Source organism: Bos grunniens, chromosome 10 (assembly GCF_055505025.1).
Source record: "Bos grunniens cultivar Pamir isolate PY7600 chromosome 10, Bosgru_T2T1.0, whole genome shotgun sequence".
NCBI lineage: Eukaryota > Metazoa > Chordata > Mammalia > Artiodactyla > Bovidae > Bos > Bos grunniens.
In genome coordinates, this window is record NC_141174.1 from 76,462,633 (window position 1) to 76,485,130 (window position 22,498).

A 22,498-nucleotide genomic window follows, 5' to 3' on the forward strand; every position below is an offset into this window, starting at 1 on the left:
TGAGAAAAATATGGCTCAAAAGGATACATGTACACCAATGTTCATTAAAGTGCTGCTTACAATAGCCAAGACATGGAAGCAACCTAAATGTCTATCAACAAATGAATGGATAAAGTAGACATGATATGCATATACAATGGAATATTAGCCATTAAAAAGAAGGAACCAATGCCATCTGAAGCAACATGGATAAATCTAAGATTATCATAGTAAGTGAAGTAAGTCTTACAGAGATAGACAAATGTCACATGATATTGCTTATATGTGAAAAAATTTTTAAATGATACAAATGAACTTATTTACAAAACAGAAATAGATTCACAGACCTAGAGAATGAACTTATGATTACCAGGGCAGAAGGGTGGCAGGCAGGGATAGACAGGGAGTTTGGGATTAACATGTACACACTGCTATATTTAAAATAGATAACCAGCAAGGACCTACTGTATAGCACAGGAAACTCAATATTCTGTAATAACCTATATGGGAAAAGAATTTTTAAAAGAACAGATATATGTATTTGTATAACTGAATCACTTTGCTGTATACTTGAACTAACACAACATCATTAACCAACTATGTTTCAATATAAAATAAAAATTAAAAAAATAATTTTGTGAGAAACTGAACTGAGGGGGAAAATGACAGGAAAGGTTTAAAAAAATAAGGCAAAGAGAACATTTAGTGAGTTAGCTCTCTATTTCTGCATTAATAAATAATCTCCTGGAATCCTCACTTTACAGGGATTAACTCTCACACTAGTAGTCATCAATGCCGAGGGTTCTTGCCTGCTTTTCAGAGGGTAAGATTATTCACCCAACAAAAATATATGGGCTTCCACTATGTGTCTAAGCAATTTGATGTGACTGTTGACACAAGGATTTCTACAGGAAATACTAGAGAAAAGGTAAAAATATAAAAATTTAACAACAAGAGTGGTAACAATAGCAGTAGGTTAAGGCTCCAGTGCAAAAGTTTTTATTTGGCAATTCTGAATCTCATGTTGTGGACAGAGGGAAACAACAAAGCTGTTCAAACAAGGAAGTGAAATGACCTGATAAGTCTTTGACATGAAAATCTTTCACAAATTGGAGAGAAAGGGGCAAGAAGTGGATTATGCTAAGACATCTGTACCTCCATCAAGATGAGGAAGCTTAGATCCAACTCCCTGATGCAATCCCTGAGTAGAGCTATGGAATGTTCTGCTCTGGCCTCTCTCAGACCTGACAAGTGGACCTCAAAACATCTGCTTGACACTCACAGGGCTCAAGCACAAGTGAGAAAGGAAAGATCTATAAAACAACCAGGGAGGCCCTGGAAGGGGACGGATTCCTGGGGCAACTAGCTGCATAGCCCTCTATGGCTGAGGTCACATCATACCTTCAGCCCACCTATCTCTTCTTTCTAGAAAATCAAAGGCAGCTCTGTTTCCAAAACTCATAATTGATAGCATTCACTAGAGGCCCAGGAACAGTTTCTTACATCATGGCCACTACAGTGTGTTATATTTACAGACTTTCCTTTAACACTCGATAGGCAATCCGAGTTGTCTTACACATGGATGAAATCTCTTGCCATCCCTGAGAATTGGGAGGCTTTAAAAAGTAACATTTTCCACTCTACTGGGAGTCAAAGGTAAAATAGAAGGATCAGAGTCTCCAGAGAAGGTAGGCCCCAGAGGAAGGGAATAACTAGTAAAGAACATTCTCCTAACACAGATCTTCTTCTGAAAGTGGTAAATTGATCCTCATGGATCCTCACTCCCTGGAGCCTCTGCTTAGAATCTCTCCATCCTCCAGCAAACACAGAAAGATTGTCACCTTATTTCTACTGCTTCACTTCTTGGTGGTTTCTGTAGAGACGACCAACCTTCCTCTCCAGAAAGACCAGACATTCAGAGAAACTTCAGGTCTGGATTGCCCTCTTTGTCCATTTTCTTAGAGGAGAAAGTAAATATTAAAAAGAGAAACTGCTGCTGCTGCTGCTGCTAAGTCGCTTCAGTCGTGTCCGACTCTGTGCGACCCCATAGACGGCAGCCCACCAGGCTCCGCCGTCCCTGGGATTCTCCAAGCAAGAACACTGGAGTGGGTTGCCATTTTCTTCTCCAATGCATGAAAGTGAAAAGTGAAAGTGAAGTCGCTCAGTCGTGTCCGACTCTTAGCGACCCCATGGACTGCAGCCTACCAGGCTCCTCCGTCCATGGGATTTTCCAGGCAAGAGTACTGGAGTGGGGTGTCATTGCCTTCTCTGTTGGAGATATGAATAAGGGTCAATTCAAAGACCCTAGTTTGAAAATTTGTTTGATCCTAAGTACATTGGGAAGCTATTTGAAATTTGTGTGATCTGATTTTCTTTTTTTTTTGAGTCATTCTGGCCGTGGTATGGATCACAAATTGTAGAGAGACACGGATGAGAAACAAGAAACCCAGTTAGGACAGTATCACAGTGGTCCAGTGAAGAAAAGAAGATGATGGCTTGAATTAGAGAGAGGTGAATGGACATGAGACTTATTTTAGAGACAGACTAACAGAAATTGCTGATGAATTATATGTGAGGGTAAAGGAAAGGGAAGAAATACTATACTGAAATGTTTCATCACAAATAAATAAATAAAAACAGTTCTTAAATATTTAATCTGAAAGGTAATTTATTAGATTAAACAGATGCTTACCCCTAAATGAAATTTCAGGAACCCCAGCAGAACAACCCTGGTCAAAAATACCTAAGCATTATAAGTAACAATTGTTTTTAATTGAACATCAAAAAAGCTACCTTCCTCTGAATTAGTACTGGACTTACAATCATTTTTAGAAACCATAAAGGACCTTTATTCGCAGCAGAATTATTCTTTTCTGTCCCTATTTTTCTGAGAAACTAGATAGGCGGTAGGATGGTAGGTAGCTAGGTAGTAGGTAGATAGATAGATAGTCAGACAGATTCTCTATTAAGAACAAAGTCTAATGTTCAAATACCTCTACCACACTTTCCTTCAAGAGTTTACCAATTCTGATCAAATATTTTCTTGAATCCATGATGAAAATGTGAACGAGAATAGTTAAGCCAGTTTACAAGGGAAAAAATAGCTATTAATATATAAATCCTTATTTACTTTTCCAAGATGATTTAAATATAAATTTGGGTCCTGATATCTCTATACAAACTCATTTGATATTTGCTGGTCCTTTCACAGCTCCCAGATCCATGAAAATCTCCAACACCCCCAACACCTCCAGCACCATCACTGGCTTCATCCTCCTGGGCTTCCCTTGCCCCAGGGAGGGGCAGATTCTCCTCTTTGTGCTCTTCTCTGCTCTCTACCTCCTGACCCTCATGGGCAACGGTTCTATCATCTGTGCTGTGCGCTGGGATCAGAGACTCCACACTCCCATGTACATCCTGCTCGCAAACTTCTCCTTCCTGGAGATCTGGTATGTCACCTCCACTGTCCCCAACATGTTGGCCAACTTCCTCTCTGACAACAAGCTCATCTCCTTCTCTGGGTGCTTTCTCCAGTTCTACTTTTTCTTCTCCTTGGGTTCTACAGAATGCTTTTTCTTGGCTATTATGGCATTTGATCGATACCTTGCCATCTGCTGGCCTCTACACTACCCTACTCTCATGACTGGACGTCTCTGTGCCAATCTTATAATCAGCTGCTGGGTACTTGGTTTCCTCTGGTTCTTGATTCCCATCATCATCATCTCCCAAATGTCATTCTGTGGATCTGGGATCATTGACCATTTCCTGTGTGACCCAGGTCCTCTTCTAGCACTCACTTGCGAAAAACCTCCTGTGATAGAGCTTGTCTTCTCCACTTTAAGTCCTGTGCCCCTCATCATTCCTTTTCTCTTCATCATGGGGTCTTATGCTCTGGTCCTGAGAGCTGTATTGAAAGTCCCTTCAGCAAATGGACGAAAAAAGGCTTTCTCCACCTGTGGGTCTCATCTGGCTGTGGTTTCACTGTTTTATGGCTCAGTCCTTGTAATGTATGGGAGTCCAACATCTGAGCATGAAGGTGGAATGCAGAAGATTGTGACTCTGTTTTATTCTGTTGTGACACCACTTCTTAACCCCGTAATATATAGTCTTAGAAACAAAGATATGAAAAAGGCCCTGCAGAAATTTCTTAGACTATAAAAAATGTTAATCAAAAGAGTTCTTGAGCAATTAGAGACTTAAATTGTGTTTACCTCATTTTCAGGTTTAAAAAAAATTTTTTTTCTTTTTCAGATAATCGTTCATCCTAATACTGACTAAAATTTCAGTCACCTGTGAACATGTATCTGTTGCTTATTTATTCTCTTGGTTCTTGCTCATTTGTCCTGTTTCTTTTTTCTTTTTTTTTTTTTTTTTTTGTCCTGTTTCTTATATACCTCATTTTTTACCAAATGCTGAACATTATATTTTTAAAATTTTTTAAAATAATGTAGTAAAGAAAGGTTTCTTTTACCAGAAGATAGAGTAAAGCAGATCACTTTGATCTCATTTAAGGAGTATTTATTTTGAGGCGTAATAAAAACAGTCTAAAACAGCTTTGCTCTTATTTCTGGGACGTGATCCTTAGTCAGGAACATGACCATCCTGAGATTTCAGTCGCACACCTGAACTGTTTTCAGGACACCTCCACCTTAGAGAGCCCTGACTTTCTATTCCTATATTCTGAAACCCATGACTCCTAAGACCTCTGCTGAGCTCTTTAAACTCCCAGTTTCTTCTGTCTGCTAGACTTCTTGAAATCTCATCTTGCACATGAATGACTGGGAAATCGAAAAATGCCTAGAAAAGAAACTACATCACATTTTGACCCTCACTTCTCCGTGGTCCTCCTGTCTCCAGTATTTTTTCTCAAACACCAGTTTCTCTGGCAGCCACAAACACCAAATCCCTTATACTCTTAGTTCATTGAAACTACTGCTTTCTGCTGAGACTTAATTCTTCCTTCTCGCTGTTCTTTCTCAGATACCTCCCTGTCCCCTTACTCCCCAAAGCAGTGATTATCATCCTGGGGGAGAAACACTCAAGGTAAATGTGGAGCTCCTCTTCTTATTCCTCCCTCCCCTGGATTATAGCCCTTGAAGTCACGTCTGTGGACTTCTCTCTAGTGCCTTCAAAGGCTTGTTTTATGTAATTTCTCCAGATTTTGTAGTTACTTTTAGTAGAAGGGTAAGTTCAATTCAAGCTGATTAGTCATGACTATAACCAAAAGTTGTTTTCTATTACATCTAAGTTCCATACTTTCTCACTTCTCCCCTCACTTTCAGAAGATGATCTTGTAGCATAATCATGCAAAAACCCACAAATCAGAGACAAGTGAATACAGGGACTGGTATAAACATGCAAAGGCCTGATTTTCTTTTCACTGCAAGCACCTCCAGATTCCTGAGTGTTCTACCCTGCAAACAAGGTGGGCAAGGAGAAGGGTTGATTTCAATAAAATAAGGAAAACCAGTAACCCAGAGACAAATTTAGGCCTAATTCTTTTAAGGGAGAGGTGCTCAGGAATTGTTCAGGTCAGTTCAGTCAGTCACTCAGTCGAGTCCGACACTTTGCAACCCCATGGACTGCAGCACACCAGGCCTCCCTGTCCATCACCAACTCTCAGAGCTTACTCAAACTCATGTCCATTGAGTCATTGATGCGATCCAACCATCTCATCCTCTGTCGTCTCCTTCTCCTCCTGCCTTCAATCTTTCCCAGTATCAGGATCTTTTCAAATGAGTCAGTTCTTTGCATCTGGTGACAAAGGATTGGAGTTTCATCTTCAGCATCAGTCCTTCTAATGAATATTCAGGACTGATTTACTTTAGGATGGATTGGTTGGATCTCCTTGCAGTCCAAGGGATTCTCAAGAGTCTTCTCCAACACCACAGTTCAAAAGCATCAATTTTTCGGCTCCCAGCTTCTTTATAGTCCAACACTCACATTCATACATGACTACTGGAAAAACCATACCTTTGACTAGACAGACCTTTGTTGGCAAAGTAATGTCTCTGCTTTTTAATATGCTGTCTAGGTTGGTCATAACTTTCCTTTCAAGGAGCAAGCATCTTGTAATTTCATGGCTGCAGTCACCATCTGCAGTGATTTTGGAGCCCAGAAAAATAAAGTCTGACACTGTTTCCACTGTTTCCCCATCTGTTTTCCATGAAGTGATGGGACCAGATGCCATGATCTTCATTTTCTGAATGTTGAGTTTTAAGCCAAATTTTTCACTCTCCTCTTTAACTTTCATCAAGAGACTCTTTAGTTCTTCTTTGCTTTTTGCCATAAGGGTAGTGTTATCTGAATATATGAGGTTATTGATATATCTCCTGGTGACCTTGATTCCAGCTTGTGCTTCATCCAGCCCAGCGTTTCTCACAATGTACTCTGCATATAAGTTTAATGAGCAGGGTGACAATATACAACCTTGACGTACTTCTTTCCCGATTTGGAACCAGTCTGTTGTTCCATGTACAATTCTAAATGTTGCTTCCTGACCTGCATACAGATTTCTCAGGAGGCAGGTCAGGTGGTCGGATATTCCCTGAATATCAGACTTTGAATATTAAAGGCTTTGGCATAGTCAATAAAGAATATTGAAGAATTGAATTATTAAAGAATATCAAAGAATTGAAATATTAAAGAATATCTAAGGCTTTGGCATAGTCAATAAAGCAGAAATAGATGCTTTTCTGGAACTCTCTTGCTTTTTCAATTTTCCAGTGATGTTGGCAATTTGATCTCTGGTTCCTCTGCCTTTTCTAAATCCAGCTTGAACATCTGGAAGTTCATGGTTCATGTACTGTTGAAGCCTGGCGTGGAGAATTTTGAGTATTACTTTGCTTAGCATGTGAGATGAGTGCAATTGTGCAGTGGTTTGAGCATTCTTTGGCATTGCCTTTCTTTGGGATTGGAATGAAAACTGACCTTTTCCAGTCCTGTGGCCACTGCTGAGTTTTCCAAATTTGCTGGCATATTGAGTGCAGCACTTTCACAGCATCATCTTTCAGGATTTGGAATAGCTCAACTGGAATTCCATCATCTCCACTAGCTTTGTTTGTAGTGATGCTTCCTAAGGCCCACTTGACTTCGCATTCCAGGATGTCTGGCTCTAGGTCAGTGATCACACCATCGTGATTATCTTGGTCATGAAGATCTTTTTTGTATAGTTCTTCTGTGTATTCTTACCACCTCTTCTTAATATCTTCTGCTTCTGTTAGATCCATACCATATCTGTCCTTTATTGTGCCCATCTTTGCATGAAATGTTCCCTTGGATCTCTAATTTTGTTGAAGAGATCTCTAGTCTTTCCCATTCTGTTGTTTCCCTCTATTTCTTTGCATTGATCACTGAGGAAGGCTTTGTTATCTCTCCTTGCTATTCTTTGAACTCTACATTCAAATGAGTATATCTTTCCTTTTCTCCTCTGCCTTTCGCTTCTCTTCTTTTCACAGCTCTTTGTAAGGTCTCCTCAGACAGCCATTTTGCCTTTTTCAATTTCTTTTCCATGGGGATGGTCTTGATCCCTGTCTCCTGTACAATGTCCATCCATAGTTCATCAGGCACTCTGTCTATAAGATCTAATCCCTTGAATCTATTTGTCAGTTCCACTGTATAGTCATAAGGGTCATATAGTCATTTAGGTCATACCTGAATGGTCTAATGGTTTTCCCTACCTTCTTCAATTTCAGTCTGAATTTGGCAATATGGAGTTCATGATCTGAGCCACAGTCAGCTCCCAGTCTTGTTTTTGCTGACTGTATAGAGCTTCTCCATTATTGAGTGCAAAGAATATAATCAATCTGATTTTGGTGTTGACCATCTGGTGATGTCCATGTGTAGAGTCTTCTCTTACGTTGTTGGAAAAGAGTGTTTGCTATGACCAGTACGTTCTCCTGGCAAGACTTTATTACACTTTGCCCTGCTTCACTCTGTACTCCAAGGCCAAATTTGCCTGTTACTCCAGGTATTTCTTCATCCTACTTTTGCATTCCAGTCCCCTATAATGAAAAAGAATTATAGATCAGTAAAATTGTTTACTCAGGATTTTTATTAGTAACTTGGACTAGCTCTCCTTGAAGTACCTCCTAGATCCTGAAAGAAAAGTTATCCTATTATTGTATATATTTATCAATTCAGCTGCCTGATTCTGCAGATGAAGAAAATGAGAACTGGTTTCAGGAGTGATTTTCTAAGGATAATATTTTAATGGTGAAAAAATAAAAATGTCCTATCCACCACGCTGTTCATCTGCCTTTTCTGTTCAGTAAACAATCCTATATTTTTAACTTTAGAACTTCTCAATTATTTCCCCTTCAATAATCTCAATGATTTGCCACTTATATATTGTTTCCTTAATATATATAAAGCTCTATAAACAGTAGGAGAACAGAACAACATCGTAATAGGAAAATAAGAAAAAAGATGCAAACAAGTAACATATAGAAAAGATTCTTAAACATATAGAAATATCACTAATTCATTCATAAAAAGATAAAGAGAGAATATCATTAGACAGTATCTCATGTTTAACCTGGGGAGTGACAAAGATCAGGAAGTCTGATAACACACTATATGGTTGAGAATGTGAAATGAGTTCTCTCACACTTAGTTGGTGGGAGTATAAGTTTTACACTGTATTTAGGACAGTCAAAATTTAAAAGGCCTATGCCCTGGAGCCCAGCAATGCAGCTTCTAAGGTGCTTAGCCTATGGCTTTTTTCACACACATAGGAAATTATGAAAGTGTAAAAATGTTCATTGTACCATTGCTGTAATAGCAAAATGTTGAGAAAAATGTCAGTTGCCATTAATGGAAAACTAATTACATAAGTTTTCATTCCAGTCCCAAAGAAAGGCAATGCCAAAGAATGCTCAAACTACCGCACAATTGCACTCATCTCACACGCTAGTAAAGTAATGCTCAAAATTCTCCAAGCCAGGCTTCAGCAATACATGAAGCGTGAACTTCCAGATGTTCAAGCTGGTTTTAGAAGAGGCAGAGGAACCAGAAATTAAATTGCCAACATCTGCTGGATCATCAAAAAAGCAAGAGAGTTTCAGAAAAACATCTATTTCTGCTTTATTGACCATGCCAAAGCCTTTGACAGTGTGGATCACAATAAACTGTGGAACATTCTGAAAGAGATGGGAATACCAGACCACCTGATCTGCCTCTTGAGAAACCTGTATACAGGTCAGGAAGCAGCAGTTACAACTGGACATGGAACAACAGACTGGTTCCAAATAGGAAAAGGAGTACGTCAAGGCTGTATATTGTCACCCTACTTATTTAACTTATATGCAGAGTACATCATGAGAAACGCTGGGCTGGAAGAAGCACAAGCTGGAATCAAGATTTCTGGGAGAAATATCAATAACCTCAGATATGCAGATGATCCCACCCTTATGGCAGAAAGTGAAGAGGAACTAAAAAGCCTCTTGATGAAAGTGAAACTGGAGAGTGGAAAAGTTGGCTTAAAGTTCAACATTCAGAAAACTAAGATCATGGTATCTGGTCCCATCACTTCATGGGAAATAGATCCCTAGGGAAACAGTGTCAGACTTTATTTTTGGGAGCTCCAAAATCACTGCAGGTGGTGACTGCAGCCATGAACTTAAAAGATGCTTACTCCTTGGAAGGAAAGTTATGACCAACCAAGATAGCATATTAAAAAGCAAAGACATTACTTTGCCAACAAAGGTTCATCTACTCAAGGCTATGGTTTTTCCCGTGGTCATGTATGGATGTGAGAGGTGGACTGGGAAGAAAGCTGAGCACCAAAGAGTTGATGCTTTTGAACTCTGGTGTTGGAAAAGACTCTTGAGAGTCCCTTGGACTGCAAGGAGATCCAACTAGTCCATCCTAAAGGAGATCAGTCCTGGGTGTTCATTGGAAGGACTGATGTTGAACCTGAAACTCCAATACTTTGGCCACCTTATTCGAAAAGTTGACTCATTGGAAAAGACTCTGATTCTGGGAGGGATTGGGGGCAGGAAGAGAAGGGGACGACAGAGGATGAGATGGCTGGATGGCATTATCGACTCGATGCACATGAGTTTGAGTGAACTCCGGGAGTTGGTGATATACAGGGAGACCTGGTGTGCTGTGATTCATGGGGTCGCAAAGAGTCAGACACAACTGAGTGACTGAACTGAACTGAATTAAATAAGCTGTAGTTTAGTCATACCGTGGAATACTATATCTTCAATTTCATAAAATATGAAGTAGCTCTATAAGTAATGTTGCATAATTACTTCAAGATACATTATTGAGTAAAAAAAAAAAAAAGTGAGCTGAGGGAGGGAGATTCAAGAGGGAGGAGACATATGTACACCTATGATTAATTCATGCTAATGTATGCCAAATCAAACCAATATTGTAAACCAATCATCAATCAATTAAAAATAAATAAATATTAAAAAATAAGTGAGCTGCAGGGTGTAAATACCTGTAATATAAATGTATAGACCATCTTCTGAAGGAGATCCAGACTGGTTACAGGGCTTGCCTCAATAAAGAGAATTTGGTGTCTGAGGAAGAAGACAGAAAAAGAGATTTATTCTGAATGTTCTAAATTCTTTTCCACATGACTGCATGATTTACTTTTTAAATAAAAAATAATACAGTTGTCTTTAAAAGAAGGATATATATTTTTTTAGCAACAGAGACATCAATGATTAATGGCTGGGGCAGCTTACATGTCTGAAGCAAGATCCAGGAGTGACATCCCATTATGTGGGCAAGATATGATGGCAGTCTTCACTCTCTAGAGGAATATTCTTTGCTGTTGTTCAGTCGATCAGTCATGTCCAACTCTTTGTGACCCCATGCACTGCAGCATGCCAGGCTTCTCTGTCCTTCACCATCTTGCAGTTTGTTCAAACTGATGGCCATTGAGTCAGTGATGCCATCCAACCATCTCATCCTTCTCCTCTTGCCTTCAATCTTTCCCAGCATCAGAGTCTTTTCCAATGAGTCTGCATTTCGCATCAGGTAGCCAAAGTATTGGAGCTTCAGCTTCAGCATCAGTCCTTCCAGTGAATATTCAGAATTTATTTCCTTTAGGATTAATTGGTTTGATCTCCTTGCTGTCCAAGGGACTCTCAAGAGTCTTCTTGAGAATTGAGCTTGAAAGCATCAATTCATTGGTATTCAGCCTTGTTATGGTCCAACTCTCACATCCATACATAACTACTGGAAAAACCATAGCCTTGACTATATGGACCTTTGTCAACACAGTAGTGTCTCTGGTTTTTAATATGCTGTCTAGGTTTGTTATTGCTTTTCTTCCCAGGAGCAAGTGTCTTTTAATTTCATGGCTTCAGTCACCACCTACATTGATTTCAGAGCTCAAGAAAATAAAGTCTCACTGCTTCCATTGTTTCCCCATCTATTTGCCATGACATGATGTGACCAGATGCCACGATCTTCATTTTTTTGAATGTTGAGTTTTAATCCAACTTTTTCAGTCTCCTCTTTCACTTTCATCAAGAGACTTTTGAGTTCTTCACTTTCTTTCAGAAGAGTGGTGTCATCTGCATATCTGGGGTTATTGATAGTCCTCCTTGCAATCTTCATTCCAGCTTGTACTTCATCCAGCTTGGCATTTTCCATAATGTACTGCATATAAGTTAAGTAAGCAGGGTGACAATATACAGACTTGAGGTACACCTTTCCCAATTTGGAACCAGTCCATTGTTCCATGGCTGGTTCTAACTGTTGCTTCTTGACCTGCATACAGGTTTCCCAGGAGGCAGGTAAGGTGGTCTGGTATTCCCATCTCTTGAAGAATTTTCCACAGTTTGTTGTGATCCACACAAAAGCTTTAGCATAATCAATGAAGCAGAAGTAGATGTTTTTCTGGAATTCTCTTGCTTTTTATCCAATCAGATCAGGTCAGTCGCTCAGTCGTGTCTGACTCTCTGCAACCCCATGAATTGCAGCACGCCAGGCCTCCCTGTCCATCACCAACTCCCAGAGTTCACTCAGACTCTCATCCAAAGAGTCAGTGATGCCATCCAGCCATCTCATCCTCTGTCGTCCCCTTCTCCTCCTGCCCCCAATCCCTCACAGCATCAGAGTCTTTTCCAATGAGTCAACTCTTCGCATGAGGTGGCCAAAGTACTGGAGTTTCAGCTTTAGCATCAGTCCTTCCAAAGAAATCCCAGGGCTGATCTCCTTCAGAATGGACTGGTTGGACCTCCTTGCAGTCCAAGGGACTCTCAAGAGTCTTCTCCAACACCGCAGTTCAAAAGCATCAACTCTTTGGCACTCAGCCTTCTTCACAGTCCAACTCTCACATCCGTACATGACCATTGGAAAAACCATAGCCTTGACTAGACGGACCTTTGTTGGCAAAGTAATGTGTCTGCTTTTGAATATGCTATCTAGGTTGGTTATAACTTTCCTTCCAAGGAGTAAGCGTCTTTTAATTTCATGGCTGAAGTCACCATCTGCAGTGATTTTGGAGCCCAGAAAAATAAAGTCTGACACTGTTTCCACTGTTTCCCCATCTATTTCCCATGAAGTGATGGGACCCGATACCATGATCTTCTTTTTCTGAATGTTGAGCATTAAGCCAACTGTTTCACTCTCCATTTTCACTTTCATCAAGAGGCTTTTTAGTTCCTCTTCACTTTCTGCCATAAGGGTGGTGTCATCTGCATATCTGAGGTTATTGATATTTCTCCCAGCAATCTTGATTCCAGCTTGTGTTTCTTCCAGTCCAGCATTTCTCATGATGTACTCTGCATATAAGTTAAATAAGCCGGGTGACAATATACAGCCTTGACGTACTCCTTTTCCTACTTGGAACCAGTCTGTTGTTCCATGTCCAGTTCTAACTGTTGCTTCCTGACCTGCATACAAATTTCTCAAGAGGCAGATCAGGTGGTCTGGTATTCCCATCTCTTTCAGAATGTTCCACAGTTTATTGTGATCCACACAGTCAAAGCCTTTGGCATAGTCAATAAAGCAGAAATAGATGTTTTTCTGGAACTCTCTTGCTTTTTCCATGATCCAGCGGACGTTGGCAATTTGATCTCTGGTTCCTCTGCCTTTTCTAAAAGCAGCTTGAACATCAGGAAGTTCATGGTTCACATATTGCTGAAGCCTGGCTTGGAGAATTTTGAGCATTACTTTACTAGCATGTGAGATGAGTGAAATTGTGCGGTAGTTTGAGCATTCTTTGGCATTGCCTTTCTTTGGGACTGGAATGAAAACTGACCTTTTCCAGTCCTGTGGCCATTGCTGAGTTTTCCAAATTTGCTGGCATATTGAGTGCAGCACTTTCAGAGCATCATCTTTCAGGATTTGGAATAGCTCAACTGGGATTCTATCACCTCCACTAGCTTTGTTCGTAGTGATGCTTTCTAAGGCCCACTTGACTTCACATTCCAGGATGTCTGGCTCTAGGTCAGTGATCACACCATTGTGATTATCCGGGTCATGAAGATCTTTTTTGTACAGTTCTTCTGTGTATTCTTGCCATCTCTTTTATCCAGTGGATGTTGGCAATTTGATCTCTGGGTTATTATAGAAGCAAACAGCAAAACCTGTCAAGAATCTGGAGAAATTGGAGTACTTGTACATTGCTGGTGGGAATATTAAATGTTTCAGTCTGTGGAAAATAGTACAGCAGTTCCTAAAAGGAATGGATTACCAATGATTCCGCAATTCCACTTCTGGGTATATATACAGAAGAAATGAATGCAAGAAATCGAGCAGATATTTTACACTCATAGTCACAGCAGCAATATTCACAATAGTGAAATGGTGAAAGCAACTGAAGTATTCTTCAGATATGAACAGATAAATAAAATTTTATATACACAAACAAGGCAACCTTTGGAAGGAAATTCTGACATGTTCTAAAACATGAATAAACCTTGAAGACAATATGATAGGTGAAATAAGCCAATCACAGAGCACAAATTTTGTGTGATTCCACTTATATGTTTCCTAGAGTAATAAAATTCAAAGATAAAAATTCTAATAGTCGGTTGCCAGGGGCTAGGGGAAAGTGGAATGGGAAGTTATTACTTAATGGATATTGGAATTTCAGTTTGGGATAATGAAAAAGTTCTGGAGATGAATGCTGGTGATAGATTCATAACAATATGAATGTAATTAATGTCCAGAACTGTACACTTAAAGTGGTTAAGATGATAATTTTTTGTTATATATATTTTACAACAATAAAAATAATTTAAAATCATAAAAAATGTAGTATAAAATAATAAAAGTACTTGAATAATCCAAAAGAAACAAAAAAGGAGAAATAAAGGAACAAAGAACAGACAGAACAAATGGAAAAGTAGTCGTCTGTCGGTAATTGAGGACTGGAAACAAAAATTTATAATTGTAAAGTGTGCGAAGAAAATACACTCTCATAGAATATAAACAATATACATTGTGAATATTCTTTATATTTCATAGAGAAACAAATGTTTCCTGAAAACAAACAGAAATTCTCTGTAAATCTTCAGAGACAGCTCAGCATTGCCTTTAAGACATTATCCCTGTCTTCACTCTGGAAGCCAAATTAACCTAAACTACATGAAAACTTTGGATAAGAAAAGGATGTTACACCAAGGAGCCTTGTGGGAGTCATAAACCAGCCCAAGAGGACTCTGAAGACTTCACAATAATCTCTAAGATGAAACTTTAATTGCTCACTGGGGAGTCTCAGCAACACTCCCCCTCCCTTCGTTCACCTGCACCCTCCATTACTGAAATCTCCTCATGAGGTTTATACCCCATTCTTTCAATCACTCTATAGCAAAAGTAACCAAAATATAAAGCTCTGTTGAATTGTCTCTTCTGGGTGAGGCAAGTGAAAGATCTGGCTGCCTTGGGTAGACCGAGGTCTCTTATGGAGCTCTTGATGAAAATATCAGTATGTCACCTAAGGCCCACGTCTCCATGACCGATTATAGGGCTGTAATTCTTTTCATTGTCTATCACATTGCCCAACAGAAGTGCCCTGTTGCTATAACCGTTTCTTTTGAGTAATTCAGGAAGGGGGTTTCAGCATTTAACTTGGTATATTGTAGGATGCTCAGGATCAGGCCCCTGGGTTTTGATTCCATGTAAATGAAAAAGCATCAGTGAGAAGATACAGACTCAGTATTTATTCCCAGCTTTGTCCATAATTAGTCTTATCATGAAGGGTAAGTAACATTTCTTCCTGTCTTGGCATCACTGTATTTTTTCTTTTAAATTTTATTTTATTTTTAAACTTTACATAATTGTATTAGTTTTGCCAAATATCAAAATGAATCCACCACAGGTATACATGTGCTCCCCATCCTGAACCCTCCTCCCTCCTCCCTCCCCATACCCTCCCTCTGGGTCATCCCAGTGCACCAGCCCCAAGCATCCAGTATCGTGCATTGAACCTGGACTGGCATCTCATTTCATACATGATATTTTACATGTTTCAATGCCATTCTCCCAAATCTTCCCACCCTCTCCCTCTCCCACAGAGTCCATAAGACTGCTCTAAGACACCTACAAATTGATCCTAGTGGAATTACATTTGAATATTAATATACTTTTACAAACTTTTGTGGCTTTAGGTTTCTGGATATGAAGTTTCAGTCACTAGTAACATAATAAGCTTGTTATATGAAATGTTGACTCTAGTGTCCAGCTACTCATCTCCCTCAGTTTAACAATCTCTGAAACTTTTTTTCCCCTGAAACTTTTTTGTTTAGTGATTCATAAAAAAAATGTTTCATTATTCAGAAATTTAGTCAACTTTAATTTGGTCTGAGAAGACTGTTTAGAGTTGTACTAAGGAACTCATGGGCTTTCCAGGTGGCACAGTGGTAGAGAACCTGCCTGCAAATGCAGGAGACATAAGAGATGTGGGTTAAATTCTTGGATCAGGAAGATCCCCTAAAGGAGGACGTGGCAACCCACTCCAGTATTCTTGCCTGGAGAACCCCATCCAAGAAGCCTGGCAGGTGACAGTTCATGGGGTTGCAAAGAGTTGGACATGACTGAACAACTTAGCACACAGTAACTCATTTTCTACAGTGCCTCCAATTAAATATAACATTCCCACTTACTCTCATGCACATCGCAAATAATGTAACACTTTATTTATTTTCTGTTTCTTGAATCACAGTGTTTCAATGTCTTCTTCCTTTATATCATACCAAACTGTATGTTTTTAAGTGCCAGAATATACAAGGAGCTCAGTAAAATCAATCTGAGTGACCAAAGAGAGTTGCCCATAGCTTTGTTGTGTGATATGTTGGAACTGAGTAACTTTTTAATCTTAGTGATTAAGATTTAGTGATTAGGTTTTTAAATAATTATGCTAAAAAGTTTATACTTTGTAATCATGTTTGTTGACAGTACTATATTATTAACAACAATGGCTATGAATTTTTTAGGTCCAATTATATTCCAAGAACTGTACTTAGCATATATTGAATATACTCAACAGCATTTTCACAGAAGCTCTGAAAAAAAGGTGTTAACTTGCCCGAGAACACACAGTATATTATGCTATTTGAACACAAATCAAGGTTACTTTATTTATTTTCCTTAAAGAAGGAATGATATGACCAAGCTAGATAGCATATTAAAAAGCAGAGACATTACTTTGCCAACAAAGGTCTGTCTAGTCAAGACTATTGTTTTTCCAGTAGTCATGTATGGATGTGAGAGTTGGACTATAAAGAAAACTGAGGGCCAAAGAATTGATGCTTTTGTGGTGCTGGAGAAGACTCTTGAGAGTCCCGTGGACTGCAAGGGACTGCATCCCTTAGGATGCAACCAGTCCATCCTAAAGGAAATCAGTCCTGAGTGTTCATTGGAAGGACTGATGTTGAAGCTGAAACTCCAATATTTTGGCCACCTGATGCGAAGAAATGACTCATTTGAAAAGACCCTGATGCTGGGAAAGATTGAAGGTGGGAGGAGAAAGGGATGACAGAGGATGCAGTGGTTGGATGGCATCACCAACTCAATGGATATGCGTTTGAGTAAACTCTGGAAGTTGATGATGGATAGGGAGGCCTGGCATGCTGCAGTCCATGGGGTCACAAAGAGTTGGACACGGCTGAGAGATTGAACTGAACTGATGGTGATACAACAGGGCTACTGAGTTAAGTATTATTGGATTTAGTCAATCGGTCAATCAGTTGTGAACTTGATCCAGTTGTGGTATGTCACCACATAGGCTGCAGAGTAAATGTTCTCTTTTTTCCTCACCATCCCATGTGAGGATCCATTTTTTTCCAAAAATGTCATACTTAGCCCTTCCTAAGGAGGCTCATTTTTCTTTTTGGTTATATATGTAGCTGTTCACTCTTCTACTCGTCCATCCTAACAGAGAAAGCATTTTTTGCTTTCTCATTGACTTCCTGTATACCCAGAACAGATTTAAAAAACATTTGGGAGGGAAATCAACAGGAGTTGGTGATTGATTGCATATAGGAACTGACAAAATTAGAAAGTGGTTTGAATGACAAGTTTCTGACTTTAGCAAATGCTAAATGGATTAGTGAATGGAGAATAAGCAGTTCCATTCACAAGATTTGAATACTAAAGGGAAAAGGAAAAGATGGAATAAGGAGAAGTAGTGATCAACTAGACTCCAATAAGAAAAATTAGTTAAAAAAGAAGAAATGCTGAACAGAATGTTGATAATAGGCCTGAAAATATAAAAGAGGGTAAGTAACTCAGTTCAGTTCAGTTCAGTCACTCAGTTGTGTCTGACTCTTTGCGACCCCCTGGACTGCTACATGCCAGGCTTCCCTGTTCATCACCAACTCTCAGAGTTCACTCAAACTCATGTCCATTGAGTTGGTGATGCCATCCAACCATCTCATCCTCTGTCATCCCCTTCTCCTCCTGCCTTCAATCTTTCCCAGATTCAGGGTCTTTTCAAATGAGTCAGTTCTACGCATCAAGTGGCCAAAGTATTGGAGTTTCAGCTTCAGCATCAGTCCTTCTAATGAATATTCAGGACTGATTTCCTTTAGGATGGACTGGTTGGATCTCCTTGCAGTCCGAGGGACTCTCAAGAGTCTTCTCCAACACCACAGTTCAAAAGCATCAATTCTTCGGCGCTCAGTTTTCTCTATAGTCCAACTCTCACATCCATACATGACTACTATGTACTACGTCCATACTACATCTACATCCATACTACATCCATACATGACAAAACGTGGTCCACTGGAGAATGGCAAACCACTTCAGTATTCTTGCCTTGAGACCCCCATGAACAGTATGAAAAGGGTAAGTAACTAGGGAGGCTTGTATTTAGAATGGACACTCACATATGACAGGGACATGACGCCAGTGGGGATTAGATCTTAGGTTTGGTCAGTCACAGTCTCTGCCCAATGAGTTCAGATTAGAGGCTCAGTGATGGTGATGTTCATAAATTCAGTACGTTAGCTTTTCAGTGACAGAATTGACAAGTTCAAAATTCATTCAACCATTAATTCATTGAGCAAGTGCCTACCTAGCACCAGAAACTCAGTCAACTGAGAATAGAAAGATAAATTTAACATCATTTATGAATTATAACGGAGAAGGCAACGGCACCCCACTCCAGTACTCTTGCTTGGAAAATCCCATGGATGGAGGAGCCTGTTAGGCTGCAGTCCATGGGGTCGCTAAGAGTCGGACACGACTGAGCGACTTCACTTTCACTTTTCACTTTCATGCATTGGAGAAGGAAATGGCAGCCCACTCCAGTGTTCTTGCCTGGAGAATCCCAGGGACGGGGGAGCCTGGTGGGCTGCCGTCTATGGGGTCGCACAGAGTCGGACACGACTAAAATGACTTAGCATAGCATAGCATAGCATGAATTATAAAAGTTTTCAGTCTAGAGGAAACACAACACATTATTCAGTCATTATGGCATATGCTCTAGTATGGATGTGAATAACATGCTATGGAACTATTAAGCAGGAATTTTTCTAATATGTAAAAGGGTTTTGCTTTGTTGACTTCAGTAAATGATGAGCATCAAAGGATATCTAAAAATCTTCATCATCAAAAACTAGGACACAATACATTGATTAGTTTAATTATTAAATGTTGAATCATTATAAACTCACTTTATGGATCAAGTATACTAAGATAATATGCTCAAGAATATTAATTAGGGCATTTATTATAATATAAAACACTAAAACTCAAAATCTATCACTAAGGAGTTGATAAAATCTACAGAAAACAAGGCAGCCACTGAACTAATGTTCCAAAGTTATAATTTGGACATGGAAAAAATACAAAATATATGAAGTTAAAAAAAACAGTTTATACAAGTACCCACCAACAGCTATATGTGATATATGTGATATGTGTGTGTGTGTTACCTATGTGTGCATGTGTGTTAGTTGCTCAGTCATGTTCAACTCTTTTGCAATCCTATGGATTGTAGCCTGCCAGACTCCTCTACCCATGGGATTCTCTAGGCAAGAATACTGGAGTGTGTAGCCATTCCCTTTTCCAGGAGATCTTCCCAACCCAGGGATTGAAACCAGGTCTCCTGCATTTCAGGCAGATTCTTTACTACCTGAGCCACCAGAGAAGCCCATATATTACCTGTATACATATATGGAATGGAATATAACTCAGCCATAAAAAAAAAGAATGAAATATTGCCATTTGCACCAATGTTAATGGACCTAGAGAATATTATGCCTAGTAAAATAAGCCAGACAGGGAAGACAAATACTATATGATATCATATGTTGGGCCCTAAAAAATAATACAAATGAATCTAATACAAACTGATAACCTTTTTCTTTTCACAGAAGGTAGTGCTTCTGAGTTTTCAAAATTTTCAAAGGGAAAAGAGGATTTTTTTAACCTAATCCTTTGATAAACAAAATCCAAGTAATATAACGATTCTATTGTTATGAACCCAATTTTATTGAAATTTGTTTGTTGGTGGCTTTTAAATAAGATAGGAGTTAATACATGGGTTATTCCAAACTAATTGCAAAACAGCCAACATATATACCTTGCATAGATTTCCTATAAGTTTTTCAAGAAACTAAGCAACTTATATATTGGTATTTTCTGTCTTCTGTGCAGTCCTGGGATTCGTGAACAATTCAGCAGCAAGCACCGTGACGGAGTTTATCCTCCTAGGCTTCCCTGGTTGTCAAGAGTTACAGTATTTCCTCTTTTCACTGTTCTTTGGAATCTATATATTTACCGTGGTGGGAAATGGGACCATTGTTGGCGCTGTGAGGTGGGACCAAAGGCTCCACACTCCAATGTATATTCTCCTAGGGAATTTCGCTTTCCTTGAAATCTGGTACATTACCTCCACTGTGCCCAGTATGCTAATCCATTTCCTCTCAGAAACAAAAACCATCTCTTTTGTTGGCTGCTTCCTCCAGTTATATTTTTATACTTCCCTTGGTACAACTGAGGCATATTTGCTCTGTATCATGGCATACGATCGGTATCTTGCTATCTGCCGCCCATTGCACTACCCAACCATCATGACCCAACAGCTCTGCTCTGTTTTGTTGTCTCTTTGCTGGGTATTTGGGTTCCTTAGTTACCCTGTCTCCACCGTGCAGCTCTCTCAGTTGCCTTTCTGTGGGCCCAATACCATCGATCACTTTGTGTGTGACGTGGACCCACTGATGGCTCTGTCCTGTGTCCCAGCTCCTGTCACTGAGATTGTCTTCTATGTCCTCAGCTCCCTCATTATCGTGCTAACTCTTCTGTACATCCTTGGCTCCTATACCCTTTTATTGATTACTGTGTTTAAAGTCCCTTCAGCAGCAGGCCGACAGAAGGCCTTTTCTACTTGTGGATCACATCTGACAGTGGTGTGCTTATTCTTCGGGGCTCTTTTGGCCATGTATGTGAGCCCTACAGCTGATAACCCAGCTGAAAGTCAGAAGATTATAACTTTGTTCTATTCCGTGGTGACTCCCTTCTTAAACCCCCTGATTTACAGCTTAAGAAACAAGGAGATGAAGGCTGCACTGAAGAAAGTCCTGAAAATAGAATGAACATAAACTAATCTACATGAGAACAAGCAAACCATTGTCCAGGCATAAAAGATTAATTAAAAAAGATTTCATATACTGCTGTTAATTTTCCAGTGCACACAGTAAAGAAGACGTTTTTAGTGGATTCCATCCATGTTTCATTCCTCAACTAACCTGGCAGAGCTAAACCACAGCTGATTCAGACGGCATCCTAAGTATAGTAACAATATTTTCAACATGAATAACTTCTTAGATAGTAATATGAGGGCATTATATTTGTCCTATTCCACACACTGTTTTAGTTTTGATTATTAGGGGAAGGAGGTAAAGCTAGACTAAGAGAAGTTATCCTAGGTGAATCATCATCAGTGTACTGAAGGCATTTCTTAAGACAGTACAAGATCCTTTAAAGTGAAAAAATAATCTAATCTAAATGTCTAATGGATACATAACCATAGGATTTAGTAATAGAAGAAGTTTCTATCCTCTTAGCTCTTCATGCTCCAGAATCTTCCAGATTAGGGACAGACCAAAAGTTTCATGCTTATTTAAGTTATGTTTTAACATCATTTAAAATAGTAATTTTTTCAATTCAACAAAAATTTATTGAGCATCTTCTTTATTCTAGATACTCTCAGAGGCATTAGAGATACACTATGACCAAAATGGTCAAAACACTCGATGTGTGGAGTTTATTTTCTAGTGAGGGACAGACAATAAAAAAAAATAAGCAAAAATGTAGTTATGTTGGAAAGTGATAAACAATATGGAGAAAGGGAAAGGAAGACAGGAAGAGAGAGAGAAAAGGTTGAAATTTTAAATAGGACCATCAGGGAAGGCCATGGGGAGAAGGTATCATTTAAACAAAAGCTTGAAGGAGATGAGGGAATGAGCTGTGTGCATAGCTGAGGGAAGAGCATTCCTTGCAGAGGGAGGCAAGTTCTCCATAAGACCCTGAGGCAGGATTGTGTTCCAGCGACTTAGCAGCAGCAGCAGCAGCAGCAAGAACAAGTAGTTTGGTTTGGTTGGAATAGAGAGATTAAGAGGGAAATATCAGAGAAGAAGTCAAAAAGAGCATACAGAGGGCCAAGTTGTACAGGTCCTTGTGAGCCATAGTAAGAATTTTAAATTCTGAATGAGATGGAAAGCCTTTCTGAGCAGAGTTTTGAGTAGAGGAGTAGTAGAATCCCATTATATTTTAAAAGGGTCATCACCCTGGTTGTTTCATTGACAACAGACTAAATAGAGGCATGGGCATTTTAAAAATTCTTTATTTCTAGTTGTCAAATAAAACTTTGTATTTCTTTAAAAAAGAAATTTGTATCTGTAAACTGATCTTGGGGGTATATATTTGGGGAGGAGTAAAAGTCAAGGAACTGGTTTGCCCAAGAAGAATGGAAAGTCCTCCTAGACCCTCAGAAAGGAAATTCTAATTCTGGAATGATATTTCCATAACAAACTGGAGAGATAATGGAGTTAGGAATCCACTCCTGAGGCTCTTCAATCACAATCATATTATGATT

At 39.3% G+C, this 22,498-nt stretch overlaps 2 protein-coding genes across 2 annotated transcripts; both read left to right on the forward strand.

Moving 5' to 3' along the window:
- Nucleotides 1-2,105: 2,105 nt before the first annotated feature.
- On the forward strand, nt 2,106-5,503 carry LOC147364931 (olfactory receptor 11G2-like). The gene has a single exon (XM_086322118.1). The coding sequence runs from the start codon at nt 3,202-3,204 to the stop codon at nt 4,135-4,137; it is 936 nt and encodes a 311-aa protein (XP_086178244.1). The 5' UTR covers nt 2,106-3,201; the 3' UTR covers nt 4,138-5,503.
- Nucleotides 5,504-15,148: 9,645 nt separating this feature from the next.
- Nucleotides 15,149-20,996, forward strand: LOC147364932 (olfactory receptor 11H4-like). Its single transcript, XM_086319054.1, has 2 exons — nt 15,149-15,155; nt 20,023-20,996. The coding sequence occupies exons 1-2, from the start codon at nt 15,149-15,151 to the stop codon at nt 20,994-20,996; spliced, it is 981 nt and encodes a 326-aa protein (XP_086175180.1).
- The last annotated feature ends 1,502 nt before the right edge of the window (nt 20,997-22,498 follow it).